This window comes from Odocoileus virginianus, chromosome 18 (assembly GCF_023699985.2).
Source record: "Odocoileus virginianus isolate 20LAN1187 ecotype Illinois chromosome 18, Ovbor_1.2, whole genome shotgun sequence".
Classification (NCBI taxonomy): domain Eukaryota; kingdom Metazoa; phylum Chordata; class Mammalia; order Artiodactyla; family Cervidae; genus Odocoileus; species Odocoileus virginianus.
In genome coordinates, this window is record NC_069691.1 from 46,723,672 (window position 1) to 46,739,982 (window position 16,311).

At 43.6% G+C, this 16,311-nt stretch overlaps 1 protein-coding gene across 1 annotated transcript in view; it reads right to left on the reverse strand.

Annotated features, from left to right (window-relative positions):
• PINX1 (PIN2 (TERF1) interacting telomerase inhibitor 1) overlaps positions 1-16,311 on the reverse strand; it is a 61,411-nt gene that overhangs the window by 27,265 nt on the left and 17,835 nt on the right. The window contains exon 6 of the mRNA XM_020896681.2: positions 13,333-13,409. Coding sequence (XP_020752340.2) covers positions 13,333-13,409 — 77 coding nt within the window. The remainder of the gene's footprint in view (positions 1-13,332; positions 13,410-16,311) is intronic.

The window sequence follows — 16,311 nt, forward strand, 5'->3', positions numbered from 1 at the left end:
TATTTAGAAGTCCTTTGGCAGTAAGCTGCTGGAAACTGAAACCCTTCCACATCATTATCAATTACTTTTGCAACTAATATGGTGGGGGTCCGGAGGCTGTGAATAAGTCACTGCTCAGTAGCTCCCTCTAGTGTCAGCTTTTTTTCAGAAAATAATGGTTTTCCCAAATTATGCACAAGCAGCAATTATTTGATATTAGGAAAACAATCATCACCCCCCGCCCCGAAGGCGTGCCTCACTGAGAAAGAAAACCCTCCCCTCTCCTCGGCTGTTCATTTGGTTAGGGATTATCTGTGCTGAGTTACATATGTTGCCTGCGCCTCACTTTCTACTCTAAGGAAAGCTGCCCCTTCCATCACACATATACTGTAAGAAAGTGAGAGCTTGTACCTAAAAACACTTTTACAGAAAAGAAATTAGAGATGAGGACTCTTCCTATTTTTTTAGAAAATAAGTGGAGCATGATGTTTAAGATTTGTTTGAATAAACTACAGGATTTGAGAAAGGTTTTCTATTTGTCCATATTTTAAGTTTCAGTGCATTTAGAATCTATTCTACTATTTGGACAGAAGAAAAGAATTCAGAAAATGGTAGGCCTAGATAAATGTATGACAGACCTGCATTTATGTTTTATACTATTAACTGTATTTGAATACGTTATCAGTGTAAGACAGTCTCAGTAAAACTGACAAGACTTCAAAATGTGCGTTCACGCCTGAAGCATTTCAGTGTTGCTGCTTTTATGTTACAGGATAAACAGTTCCCTTCAAGCCCCAGAAGCCTGGCGGTTGCTGGGGAGATGAATGGACCTGTCTGCTCTTGTTTTACTTTTCTCCAGTCTGGCTCTGCTACTCACCTTACTCTGCATTCTACAGCTGCTATGAAAGATTCCAGGTCATTCCCACCATATGTGCCTGGCTTATGGAAGTCCATCTTTGATGGGATCTGAAATGCACAGGTGAGTGGCTAGCCCAGAGGAAGTATGCAGGAAGAAGCATAAATACTTGAGCCAAAGCCAAATGGGCAAGCAGCCCACAGCTGTTTGGTGTCACCCGCTGCCACTCTCAGCTCGGGTGCAGGGAACAGAACAAGATCTCCGCATGCACCTAAGCATGCGCAGGGGCCAGGAGAGGAGAAGTCAGCTGACGGGGTCAGAGGACAATGTTCAAGGAGTATGGGTTTGAACATGGGTCTTAGAAATTTTACTGGGAAAAGTAGGGTTTTTTTTCCCCAAGTTAGGGTAACTTATAACAAAGCTGAAGAGGGAGCATGTTCCAAACTGGAGTCTAGGTAGTCTTGGCTGGGCTATCTGTCACCACCTGCCTCCTGGAAAGCTGGCAAAATTCCTGCTGAAGGTCGGAGAACTCACAGCGCTGAGTCAAGACTGAGACCCAGGTCTGCAGCAAGCCTGTACCTCATCTGCTACCCCACACCGTTCTTCCATTTGTTACCTCTGTTCTTTAAGATTTCTGCTCGTCTTCGTTTTAGTTTAAGTTACATTTTCTGCGGACACTGTCACTGCCACAGAGTGAGACCGGGGTGCAGGTACATTACCCAGTAGGAGTCTGTTATTCGGAACGAGCCTTGGGGTTTCGTGGCTGCTTTGACACTGGAAACGTATGAAGGCACTGGCCAATTGAAGGGTGACCCTGTCACTAAACTGGGCTTCCCTGCTGGCTCAACCAGCAAAGAACCCGCCTGGAATGCAGCAGATCTGGGTTCAATCCCTGGGGTGGGAAGATTCCCTGGAGAAGGGAATGGCTACCCACTCTAGTACTCTTGCCTGGAGAATCCCGTGGACAGAGGAGCCTGGCGGGTAACAGTGCATGGGTTGCAAAGAGCCAGACACGACTGAGCGACAAACAACACAACACTGTCACTAAACTACACTGATGCAACCGGCTGTCACTGCAGAGTTCTATACAGTGTCAACAATTATACAACGTCAGTGGGACTGCAAGCGCTGTTATGAGTCAACTGGCTTTCTCTTGGTCATGGTTAACTAATAGAATGGAGTTCATCTACACGTGCAGGTTGAGAGTAAAGTGCACATTCTTAAGGTGACACGAGCCTCAAAAGGAAAGGCCACCGCTCTCTTGTCCTTGCCCCCAACACTTCCCAAGGCAAGCGCTCAGCAGAACCCAGTAACAAAGCATGTGGACAATAAATCTGTCCAACTCTCCTCTCTGCACTCTGCCTATGTTGATGCAGTGGCCCTGCTGGATCTGTGGCAGAGGTCTGCTACATTTTAGTATCACAAACTCAGCAAAATAGAGACAAATACATTTCATGTACATAACTGCTACTAAAAATAGAATGCTAGAACACACAAAAACTTGAGTGAATTCTTCCTAATATCACAGATTAATCTAGCCTCATCCTACAGAAAGAGAAGTAAGGTGGGAATAAAGACTGAAGACTCACACAACTGCACCCCAAACTCAATTTCTCATATGCTGAAGTAGAAGAAAATGAATATGATCCAGGTTATTTGCTTGTACTTACTTCCTATCATTTGAAAGATAATGACACTCTTTACCTTTGCTTTCTGTCTGAATGAAATGCGCTCTCTCGCCCCCTCTCTCTCTCTCTCTCACACACACACACAATTTCATCCATACTGTCCAGATGAGGAAGCAGAAGCAAAGGGCAATTAAGTAGCCAGATAACGGTGTAGTCCCTCAACCACAAGTGAAGAATGGAATCCTCTCACCTAGCCTGTGGTTGAGCCCAGCCTCTACAGACTCCAGTTTCCTTTTCTGAAAGTCAAGGGGAGAACCAGATGGTCCCTTTCTGTTCTAAAATCCCACAACTTGCTCAAAGTGACACAGAGGGTTGAGTGACAGAACTGGGATTTTCACCTAAGTTTTCTGGCTTTTGACACAATCAATACTCACTGAACTATGCCAAGCCCCTTCTAATAAATAGAACATCCATTGTCTTCTAATCTGATCCTGGATGTTTGAAGCCTGTGATCAGTAACTCAAGAATCCTAACTACCAGCCAAACAAGTTTGCCTAAAAGATAAAAGCACTTCTATTATGGACTGTGGATTTCATCATAGCCCCTCGAGAGAACCTGCTGGTCATAGACTAAGAGTGGTAAAGAAAACATCGCATCTTGCAAGGGAGCCACTGAAATGAAGCCAACTTACAACACTGTCCCTCCAACGTGAAAAGGAAGTAAGAGACGTATTAAATGCCTGACAAGTCATGACTCTGTCCTATGAATAAGCTGAAAATGCACAGTGAAGATAAGGAAAGGAACCCAAAGATAGCAGAGAAATGAGCAAATAAAGAGCTTGGGGGACGGGGGAGCAGAGAAACAAGTCATAAATCGGAGGAACTCCCTCCCCAGCAGCACACAGAACAGCTTCAGGAGTAAGCTCAGGGAGCCAACGACACCTCAGTCCCCTGGGCTGGTGAGACAAACCTCTGAGACTTCACACAGTGAGTAACTCACGAGTCAAAGACAATTCCCTCTGAACTTTTCACAGCACGGACAAGGGTAAACTTCACTCTGAAAACAACTTTCACTTGTGGAAAATGAAAGTGAAAGTCGCTCAGTTGTGTCTGACTCTTTGCAACCCCGTGGACTATACAGCCCATGGAATTTTCCAGGCCAGAATCCTGGAGAGGGTAGCCTTTCCCTTCTCCAGAGGATCTCCCCAACCCAGGGATCAGATCCAGGTCTCCCGTGTTCCAGGAAGATTATTTACCTGCTGAGCCACAAGCGAAGCCCAAGAATCTTGGAGTGGGTAGCCTATCCCTTCTCCAGTGGATTTTCCCAACCCAGGAATTGAGCCAGGGTTTCCTGCACTTGTGGATCAGTAATCATATATGGATATTGTAGGCCTGGAAAAGCTTTGCATTCCACTCCCAAGTCTGATGATAAAACCACCATTTTTTGAACTTGTTCCCTTTCTGGGACTAAAGTCTCTTTGCTAGAGCCCAAATGATGACAAAAACCTATGAGTTACCCTATGCTCCTATATCTTTCTTCCTGCCTGTTATTCCCAGATCTAGATTTCCCAAGCAGGCACAGACAGGCAGAGGACAGTGGACCCAGGAGGAACCACGGACTCTGCTGTCTCTACACCTCATCTCTGTGCCACGCCATCAGGAGGATGGACTGGAAGTAAGGACCGTGGCAGAACTCCAGGTACGGGGGAAGGAAGTGCTCAGAGAACAGGCAAATTACATTCAGTGAAAGAATCAAAATACCTATTCTCTGGTGGCATGCATCCTTCATCCACCTTTATTCCCTGTCTCCACTGGCTTCCATCCTTGATTTCTATTAATATTAACATAGATGACAAGAAGACTTATTGAAAGAATTTAAGGGAGAAGCAAACTAGGACACATTATGACAAAAATAAACTGGGCACTAACAACTCTGCACTTGAAGAATGACCGTGACATTTTGACCTACCATGAAAATAATTCAACTATTCTTTGAGCAGAGTGAAATAAACATTAAAGAATATTACAACTAGTGGGTTCTTTGACAGATTTTGTATTATGAAAACTTTCAGATATATACAAAACTGATGAACTCCCAATGTTTCTGTCAATGTCTAGCAAGACTTTGTCGTGTCATTACTTCATTCTTTTGTTCTTTGCTAATGTAATTTTATTTATTTATTTTTGCTAATGTAATTTTTAAAGCAGTAACCAGAAGCTTAACAATTCGTATGTACAGTTATCGATTTTGAAAGAGGAAAATTAACCTGTAACTAAAATGATACATTTGGATTTCCATGAGTATTAAAAAAAAAGTTCAGTCTATCTAAGCATTTAATTATACCAATTAACTCACAGTTATCTAGTTTCCTAGGAAGCAACTATTAGAGACAGTGGGCTAGGGCCTATGAATGAACAGAAGTCATGACCATGGTCTAATGGGTAAATAAATGAGTAAGACAGGGACTCCCCAGGTGGTCCAGTGGTTGAGATCGCCTTCCAGTGCAAGGGTGCAGGTTCTGTCCCTGGCTGGGGAGCTGATTCCACAGGATTCACAGCCGAGAAACCAAAACATAAAAAAAAACAACAACAAAAACCCAGAAACAATATTGTAATAAATTTAATACAGACTTCAAAAATGGTCCACGTGAAAAAAAAAATCTTAAAATTAAAAAAAAGTCAGAGAAGTGAGGCAGACGCGATGAAGAGGAAAATGAAGAGTGCCTCGCTAAGGCGGCACACGGGGAGAGCAATTCAAACGGCTGCAGAGGCGGTGAAGAGAGAGGCCACGGCGCGGACCCCCGTCCTGAAGGTGCAGCTGCGGCGCAGGCCCCGAGGGCAGCACTCCCGGTCTGCTTTGCATCACCACATCACGAGTGCCCAGCAGAGAGGCATTTAGTCAAAGTCTGCCGACATGAAGGAGGCAGGACTTCAAGTCCAGCGCTTGCTCAACTGAACAACTGTGTGTCCCCTCTTACTTCCTCGATGGCAGGAAGCAGGACTAGAGCTGCACTGGAAGGACTCAGACAGGCAGGGCAGAGCAGGCAAGGGCAATGGAAGAGGAGGCGGTGATGTGGGGCGCGAAGATGTGGGAGGAGAAGCTGCCGGGGGCTGCAGGGGACCATCCTTGGTGGGGGGCAGTGCTCTGCAGCTCAGAGAAGCAGCATTTGCACCAGGGACAGACAGCAGGGCGAGCTGGTGGAGGCTCTGGTGTGCTGGTCACAGGCGGTCAGTGAGGGAGTGTGTGTGTGGGGGACGTAGGCAATGACCGAGAAGACGCTGATACTACAAGAGAGAGATTTTGAGAGAACAGATGACAACAGGACACTCTGAAAAGAAGAAAAACTGGGGTCAGGGAGGCCAGTTCCGAGAGAAATTCAGGGGCAATCACGATCAGGACATCAGTAAACATGGAAAACCAGGAAGAATGCAGTAGCTATGTTAAACATACAAAATCAACAGAGTTGGTGATGTCTGACAGGATATGAAGGTTAAAGGAAAGAAGCAAATCAAATATTATCCTAAGTTCACTATCCGACTGCATAAGGTAAATAAGATCCACAACGATGAAAAAGATGCTTCATGCTCTTAGGTTATTCCCCCTGTAACTTGGGGTACATGTTTCATCTACTCATAGTCGTTCCCACCTGGAGTGACCCTGCCAATGCCTCCATCTAAACTCAGGACCAGAGAAGTTCAAAGCTTGGCTTGGGGCCACAAGGGTGACCTGAGACTAAAGAGGAGACTCTCCTGTCACTCAGCTCATGACCATTTCCACTTCGGCATCATGACTAGTGTCCACACATCTCTCCCAGTGGAGCAATGATAATTCTGAGAAAGGCACATCTGCAGCAGGTGAGGCCCCTGTCTTCCAGCAGAACACCGCGCATTCTTTCTGTGGGAGAGGAAAATGGAGCCAGGGCAGAGACATGACCCATGGCCTCCCACATGTGCATGGAGAACACATACAAGAGGTGGCTGGCAGGCTACAGGAATCAGCCTAAGAGGCTTCCGCGCTGGGCTCACAGCCACAACAGTGTACTTCTGGATGCTCAGAGTACTTTCTGCAATCCACTCACACACCACTATGGGCTGAGTTAGGAACTGCACATTTCCAAGACATGCTATAGACAACCAAGAAGCTCAGAGACTTCGTTGTGCTAAAATTCATAACAAAGGTGAATATTAGAGCTGATTCTTTATCAGCTGAACCACAAGGGAAGCCCAAGAATACTGGAGTGGGTAGCCTATCCCTTCTCCAGTGGATCTTCCCATCACTGGAACCGAACCAGGGTCTCCCGCATTGCAGGGGGATTCTTTACCAACTGAGTAATGCGGGAGACCCGGGTTCAATCCCTGGGTTGGGAAAATCCCCTGGAGAAGGGAAAGGCTACCCACTCCAGTATTTTGGACTAGAGAATTACAGTCCATGAAGTTGCAAAGAGTCAGACACGACTGAGCGACTTTCGTTTTCATTAGAGCCGAGGGAAAGAAGAGTAACGAAAAACACACAAACTCCTTCACTTCGAAGTGGCAGTTTCTTCAGTCTTACCAGATTCATGTTCTGAAGGTGGGAGTAGGAGATACTCAAAAGGATGGGGAGCAGGAAGAGGAAGTCCACAGGAGAGGCCAGGGACAACTTACAGTTTAGATTATTTCTAGACCAACTCTGTTTAAAGATACTTCATATAAGGAAGAAAATTTGAGTAGCAAATAAAGCTAGATTTTGGTTTTTTGTTTTAGAATCAGAAAAATGCTGGGGCCAGGATACGAAAACAATACCTCTACCCAAGTCTTTTGAGATAGAACAGTTTACAATTTGGAACTGATAAATGAGGAAAAGGGTTGCTAAATTTTGAACAAAAGTTTTCTTTTGATGCGAAAGGGCTTTCTCAGTTTCTAACCCTCTTTCCTTTAGTAACTATTAGCTGAATGTCCCTATCCACTTACAGAATGAGGAACAGACAGTTTTTCCCCCTAAAATAAAAATGTGTGAGGAGACACAGGCTTACTCTTTCAGGGAGACTGAGCTTGGGTGGCTAAGCTACAGAGAAGCTCCGCTAGGCCGCGGCTGGAGGGCAGGGAGGACAGCCACCCAAGACCGCAGAGGACTGCGCATGCGTGCAGGGACCTCCCGCCCCAGGCTCCACCTGGGGCAAGAGTGCCTTTCCGGAGGAACCGAACCCGCGGAAGAAAAGACCTGCAAGAATTCTGACATCTGGGTTCCCTAAGGAAAAAGCCAACTCGCCATGACCACTCCACAGCACAACTCAGCCGCTGAGCGGTGCCGCCTAGGCAAACAGGGCCCTCGATCCGCTACTCACTGACGGACTCTTAAAGCGCAGAGCGAAGGAGCATCAGACAGTGCGGACCTCCCCCGGCACCAAAGAAACAAGTCAAAACTGAGAGAGAAAAGGAGCCCGGGGACAAAGACAGAAAAACAACGTGTACATCTCATAACATCATGCATTCAGAGACAAGGGAACATGTATGGAATCCATGAAATAAGAACAAGATGCTATTTAAAGATAAAGATAAATAAAAAGGGACAATCAGCTGATGAAAAATAGCTCAGGGAAATTAAAAATATGAGAGCAAAACTCAAAATTAATAGAAAAATTGGAAGATAAAAGTCAAGAAAAATTTTTTTAAAAACCAAGAAAATCTCCCCAAAAGAAGAACAAAATAGGAGACAAAAGATAAGAAAAATCTGAGGAATAACCCGATGTCCACCACTTACCTAATGATTCCAGATAAAAGAAAAAAAAAAAAAGAATAAAAAGTAATTTTTCAGAACTGATAGAATAACATGGATCTTCACACTGGGAGGCCTAGCAAGAGTCTGATGAATAAAAATATGCAAAAATTGACATTTCCACAAGATTTTAGAAATCCAAGGATAAGAAGATTCTTAAAAGTTTTTAAGACAAAATAAAGAAAATAAATATGTGTCATGGAGAGAAATAAGAAGGGTACCAATGGATATCAGAAGACACTAGAGCAACATCCTCTAAATTCTGAAAGCAAATAATGTTCAGTCCAGAATTCTGTACCCACACAATGTGCCATAATATTCTGACAGAGATTTTCAGAACTGCAGGGCTTCTCAGAAAGCTGCTGGAAGACGGGCGAGCAGACAGACACGGGATGCAGGCCAGAGCAGGTAACAGGAGCAAGGCGGAGTGGACCATCTACAGTGAACAAGGCAAATTCAACAGCCAATCCAGAGTGAGCGGCCGAGGGGGTCTGAGGAGGGCGGGGTCCTGGGGAAAACACCGAGCTGACAGACCGTCAGACATAAATGACACAGCAGAAAGTTCTGCACGCTGTGGCCAGCAGAGGGTACGGGGAAATCACACAGTTACACCTCACTCCCCCACAGAAGACGTCACAAGAGTGTGAAAAGAAACATCCTGAGGGTACACTACTTGGCTTAGCAGGGAACACTATTTACATAGTCATAAAAATATAAACACCAAACACTAAAATAACACTATAATGAATAATAAGAATAATGCATCAGTATTTTGAGTGGTAAAAGGCCTAAATCCTAACCTACCAAAATAAAAGTCCAGATAACATCAGGAACTAAGACATGAAGAAAGTCAATGTAAGATCTGTGCTTTAAATGTAAAGATAAATACCATATAAGATACCATGTGAAAAATGAAGGTGCTATAAGAAACAGGCTTAGGAGATAAAGAGGTGAGGGGTATGACTGAGGAATGTTGTTTTTTGTGATGTTTACTGCAGCTTAATTTTTTAAATCTATGTGCATATATTACTTTGGAAGCAGGATTCAAATGCAGACAGTGTGGACCTAAATCTGGAGATCTTAACTTTGAAAGAAGGCAGGAAAATTTATAATCCATCAATTATTTTGGAGACAGGTATCTGATTTTCTTTCACCTCCTGATAAGCCTAGACAATCAAAAGCAATCAGACTAACAGACACGAGTAAGGAGAAAGCATTTATTTTCTCATATCTAAAATCCTATATTTTTCTATCAACAGCAACGGAAAATACAGCCTAAATAGCAAGAGCAGCAGAAAAGGAAAAGTTGGAAAAAACTGCAGTCACACAAACTATAGTTAAACAATGACTAAGTTTCCCTGATATATGAATTTGTTGGAAAACCATTTATCAACAGCCTGTTTCTCTCCGGGAGAGTCCCTCAAGCCGAGAGCCATGTCATTCCCCTTTGACTGATTAATTAGCCAATCAGGGGGCATTTTTCATTGTGAGGCATGATGGCTCATTCCAGCTAATGCTTGGTCTCTAATGGCAACATAGTAAAGCCAACTCGGCTATTTTAGCCCCGTGGAGTGACCAGAAGGAAAGGATAGAAGATAAATCAAAAGAGCTCCCTTCAGTTTCCCTTCAGTCCTTAACAAAACCCCCAAGGAGCAAATGGCTGGAGGAAAGATCGTCTACCAAGAGAGGAAAAAACAAAAGAAGGGTGGAAATGCCTTCAAGCCAAGGGGGATCCTTTCCTGCTTCTGAAGAGCAATAATTTATCCTCTGTTGATTAACAGACCACTGATAGAACCGGCACCAAAAAGTCAATACCGAGCTCTTCTTGCTTTTATCAAAAGCTGTGTTCAATAGAAAATCTCGCTCTGCAATGCTTCTTCCTCACTTGGAACGATTTCACCCTCTGAATTAGACGAGGCCAGCGAGGAACCTGATTGAAGGCACTATTTATACCCCTGCAGACAGGCAGCTGCCCACTGTGCTCCACGTTCCCTAAGCTTCTTACCCTTCTCTGTGCCCTTGACAGGCAAAGCATGGAGGAGACCTTGGAGCATCAGAGGAACACAAGCTCCTCCAGAGGACAGATATGAGCATTCACATATCAGGAGACAGGAAGCACATCTTACACACAATCAGTACACACTGCCAAACACTCTCAACAAGACAGTCCAAGCAGCTAGTCTCCACCACGCAGTTCCACTCCTGTGTACCTAACACTGCCCAGCTTCCTCACTTGCAGGTAAGTGAAGGATTACAAACTAGCAGTCTGCGTCCGGTGAGATCACCGACACCATCATCATGGTTATTATTTTGTGAATCTTGCACACTTTCAGACCAGGCTATGAGTTTCCCTGATCCCCTGTCATCTTAAAGTCAGACTACTCACACATTTCCAGTCACATGCCTGGACCCACTGGCACTTGAGTTTGAGGCCTGGGAAGAGTTGTTACTCATGGTACATATTCTTTTTTGTGCTTTGTCCATTCAGAGACTCCTGCCCTTTGGGCCCAGGTCAATCATCAGTTTTCTCTGTAGCTGTTTCTAACTTCTCCAGTAGTAGTGTTGATGATGCCCTAGTCTGTGTTATTCCCCAAGGATTAAAGTATACATCAACAGCTGAATTCAATTCAACAAAAACTTCGTTGAGAACCTACTCCATAGCGGGCCTGGTTCTAGATGGTAAAAACTGCTGCCCTCATGGAGGTTCCAGTCTACTGAGGAAACACAGATGGTACAAGCACACTATTTAGTACCTCAGACGGTGATAACTGCTATGGAGAAAAATAAAGCAAAGGAGAGGGGACAAGAGTATCAGGGAGTTTTGCTGTTATTGTTTGTATTTTCTGCTATTATAAATTAGGGTGTCAAGGAAGGCCAGCTGAGGCGACATTTGCACAAAAATGTGAGTTGGGGACAAGCACTCCAGGCAGAGGGGCCACCAAGTGCTGGAAGTCAAGGCAGGGGCCCTCCTGAAGTGCTGGAGGAACTGGAAGCCAGAGTGACGGGCAGAGCCGCAGGGAGAACCAGCCGAGGATGGCAGTGAGCGCGAGGGTGAGTGAGAGGTGGGAGGGCTGGTCACGCAGGGCTTCAGGCCCCTGTGAGGGCAACCTGCTCTTTCACCCCAACATCATTTGATTTTTTTCTTTAAACACATCAAACAATTCACACTCATCTCCTGGAAAAAGGACATAAGTAGATAGTCAAAACTGCCCACACACCTGAAGTTAAGGAAGAGCATTTGGAGTAATGGTCTCTCCTTTGCGGTCTAGGAAAAGGTAAACCTTCAAGTCAAATGCCATTTCAAATGTGCGTATTTCGTGTGTTCACTTTTCTCCAGAATCAGAGAACCTTGGACCCGAGTGTGCCCATGCACACAGTTCATGCTCACCTATTACAAGAATCCCTCCAGGAAACTAACCACGCGGTACATCCTGCCCAGCTGGCCCCCTCTGCCAGCCCACACTGTTTCCTTTCTCTGAGGAGAAATCTTTCTATGAATTTCGCCCACCAGTACTAGTCTGTCCTCTGAAGTTTACCAAACCAATCTGTTCCTTTCCTAGAGGACCCCTGAAACCATTCAAACGTTCAAAGTCAGTGTCTCTCTGTAGTCCAGGCAGAATCCCCTAACTGCTCATTTGCTAATTCCTGTGCAAAAACTTGCTTTCCAGATATCTTTGGCCCAACTGCCATGCTCTGAACATATTCTTATAAAATACAGCACCCAGTTCAAATACAGTCACCAGTACAGAAAACAGCCCAACATCTGTCGCTTCCAGTTGTTTTTAAAGCAGCCCAAGCCTGAACTCAGGACAGTTGCCACACTGCATTTCTTATTCTGACTTAGGTCAAACTTGTAGTCAGTTTACATGTTCCCAGCCTCTAAGTTAATTCTCATTCAGATGAGTTCTTTTCAAAGATTCAGTGAGATTTTACACATCTTCACAAAATTTGATCTATCTGGCTTTGGTCAAATGTACCAGCTCAGAGAAATTATTATGAATCTTGATTCAAAACCAATGGTCAACACGCTGATAAAAGTTACTGAAGTTATCACTGCTGGCAAAAAAATACAGACCTAAAATGTGTTAATGAGCTTGTTTGTGGGCTTAGTTTAAATTTACTGCTAACCAAAAGGTGCTTCCTAGTAAAATGACCTTAGCAAACTCTAGGCTGGGAAAGCAGCTCAACTCATGAATGGTGATGCCAGGTCCGGGTGAGGAGGGGGAGGCAGAGTGACAGAGACTTGTAGGAGGAAGGGAAATTCAAATTCAAGAGTCCACATCTAGCAAACCACTCACAAAACTCAACCCAATTCACAAAAAAGAACATGAAAATTTAGAACTAATGACAAACAACCAACCAACAAGGGACTTCCCTGGTTGTCCAGTGGCTAAGATGCCGGGCTTCCAATGCAGGGGCCTGGGTTTCCATCCCTGGTCAGGGAACTAGATCCCACATGCTGCAACTAAAGATCTCATGTGAAATCAATTAATCAATCAATAATTCTATTTTTTTTAAATTTAACCAACCAAAAAAGAGTCTGCTTGGAAGTTAGTTTTCAGATTTGACAATCAGCAAGAAATGGGAGACACTAAAAAACTATTTCCATTTAGTTCCTATCTGGTTGAACTTCCTGATACTCCTTTCTTTTTTTTTTCCTTCTCTCAATTTTTCCCTCCCCCACGTTCCCAGTTTCCTTCCGCTATCCAGCTTGTTTCCTGTTTCAGCCTTATCACTAGAGAAAATACTCCTAAACCACATAGAGGATCGAGAGTGTGCCCCCAGCATTCCTGCTCTGTTTCTCTAAACAACACGCCTCTGGCTTAGGCTTTTGGCAAGGGGAGTTCTTCCCTGAGGTTAGTCTAGTCCACACACCAGGAGGAAAAAACCCCAGATAATACACATTCTTTTTAAGGCTCCTTGTAATCTATCAACTGTTATTATCACCTATCAATTATTATTAAGGGGATCACATTTAGCCTTTGTATGAAGCCTCTAAAAGTTTTTTTGGTAACTTTGTCTGGAAAGTACTATCAATAATAAACATAAATAGCTCTATACACAGTTGAAAATCAGTGTTGAGACACAATGCATCAATCATGGGCAGTTTAATACCTCAGGAGTCTTCTTCTTCTGTCTTTTTCCAAAAATGCAGTCAAGATCTGTTTGGCTCCGAGATGAGAGATCCTTCCCTAGAAAAACATGATGCCTTCAGTAATACATTCTAGAATAAGGAGCACAAATATAAGCTATAAAATTGGGTTTTGGAAAATAAACAATTTTGTAAACAACCAACTTTTTCTTTCCCTTTGACAGATTTTTGTTGTTGTTCAGTTGCTAAGTCTTGTCTGATTCCTTGCAACCCCATGGACTGCAACAGGCCAGGCTTCCCTGTCCCTCACTATCTCCCAGAGTTTGCTCAAATTCATGTCCATTGAGTCAGTGATACAAAATCCAACCATCTCATCCTCTGCTGCCCACTTCTCCTTTTGCCTTCAATCTTTTCCAGCATCAGGGTCACACTGTTTAATCAGTAAATACAATTAATTAAACTTAAAAATCAAACAAGTGAACCAGAACCCCTGACTTCCTCTTAATGGTACAAACAAGCCTGAGCACGCAGGTGGAGAGGAAAACTAAATTCTCAAGCTAGCTCTACTACTGGTACACTTTCAAGGTATAATTTCTGGGCCTCTGGGTTCCCTTAGTAAATAGTAAAATTCTGTTACTTCAAGGAGACAGGAGTTATACTCAATGAGGGTTACAAACTCTAGAATAAAAATATGCTGCTAAGATACATAGCTCCAAAACCCCACCTGTGCACAGGAATGAGAACATCCTATATTGACACATACAAGCTCAGTAATTAATTGATGAATTTTTTTAATAAATGCAAATAAAAATTGCTGCATTAGGGTGAAAAGATTTCAGACTTTTTTTGTTTGATTTTTTCACTGTAATAGTGCTATCATTTTAAATAACAGGATAATTAATGAGTAGGAAATTAAAAGGCTCTGTCAAAAATGGTATCCAAAGGATCCTTGTTTCTCATTAAAAACACTAAACTCTTTAACTTAATTTCAAACCCACAAACCAACTAATTTAAAATTCACTTCTATGGAATTTCCACTTCTACCAACAGTACTGTTTGAGCAGCCAACCAAATCGATTCCCATTTGTCAACTTCATGGTAGATGTATATATAAAGTTTGAAAGCTCTGGGGGAGGGAGGCTGTGGGTCAGACACAGGAATCTGTGCTTTGAGTTGGAAGCCTGAGTGCACTGTCAGGGACTCAGTTATCTTCCTGGCTTCCTGCAGCAACCTGACTTGGCACAGCACTGTTGTGACCCAGAAGGGTTCCAGTTCACTGGCTATCGCTGGGGCATTCAAATGTGATATTGCTCAGTGACTCCATGAAATTAAAAAAAAAAAAAAAACAACACTCTGCAATGTAATGCAAAACCAGGTGCCAAAACCCATCTCCGAGGCAGCCGTCCCAGGCTCGAGAGTCCAGTCGGCGCGGCCTGCTCCCACCTGGAGGGCGGACTCTGCACTGTGCTCACCTCTCCTCCTGAGCTGGGAGTAAAGAAAGCTTCCTGCTTCTAGCTGGTCAGTCCACAGAGCCCAGACAGGTGACCCCAGAGCAAGCCTACTCGTGAGCAAAAATGAAACCTCCCAGATGGGAACGCAGACAATGAACCAGGAGAGTGGAGAATAAAGCTGGCCACTGAGGGGAGACGTGGACAGCCCTCAGGAGGCCTGCAGTCTGTTGTGAGCCTAGTCCTCAGTGTAACCCATTCCACACTGCAGAGAACATTCAGGGCGGCAGCTTCTATTTCAGAAAAAGGAGTTGTACTGGGATCAAAATACGCAGTGGCCACCCACCCCAAGCTAGCTTCTGAAATGCAAATGACAATCACTTTTACAACAACTGAACTAAAAAGAATGCTGGACGGATTAGGAAGGGGGGGGCGAGCATGCAAGATCACAATTCTAAAAGAGGATGTCAAAACATGAACAAGCAGAGATGAAAAATGAAGCTAAAAATCAAAGGGAAAGCTGTCAAGCTAATAAGAGAATGTACCAATGAAGGTGCAAGTGTTTCTAAAGTTTTGGTGACGGGTTCTTGTATCAGAAATGCTTATCCTTTAGCAAAGTTCACTTAAACCAGGACTGTTACAGGCCTTGCTCTGGATTTGATCTGGAAAACAAAACACAAAGAAGAATTAAGAGTCAGAGACCAAAGGAAAGGAACTTAAAGGTAGATAAAACTGTGAAGATGCAAGTGATATTGAAACAGTTATTAGTTAATGGTCCTGGTTGAATAGTTTATAAATGTTATAAAATTATGGCCAGTTTTGAATACAATATGTATATTAAAAATGAGTTCGAAAGTTACTGGTCTCCATTCTCAATCATGGTCAAATCACAGCAAATACTGTTGATGAACTTCTCTCTTAGAGAAAAGGACATCAAAAAATTGAACAGAATAGGAAATATATGACATCTGCCTGGATTTGGTTTGTGTACCCACTAGTCTTCAACTGGCTACAATATTCCAAGAATCAAGGAAAAAAGAGATTCCAGTAGCCAAGCTGATGTAACAAAGTCATGAAAGGATGATCTGATTCTTTCAGAGAACAGCACTTTACTTAAGATCATTTTAGCTGTCTTTCTAATAATGAGGACTTTCAGGTGTTCCCATCTATCAGTGTAGCAATTTGGAGAGAAGAATGTGACCACTACAGCCAGGCTCACTTTCAACACCAAGAAGCCCAGTGGAGGCATGTGAAACTAAAAACCCAGCACAAGAACCTCAGAGCCATGGAGCTGGAGAGCCTCTCTTAGCCTAAGGGCAAAAGTTGTAGAGCCCAACAAGTGAGCACTGTGTTGTAACCAGAGCGCAAAAAGCTGAGTTCTTCTCCTCATAGTAAAGGCACATGGGAAAGGAAATGCAGGTTGACAAATACACCAGCTAAATAAAAAATACTGAAGTGTTATATAGGTAGCTAGCTTCACTTGCTTCAAAAATTTACTTGCATTCCCCAATCAAGAAGGATAAAACAGATGATATTATATTTTGACTTTGTTTT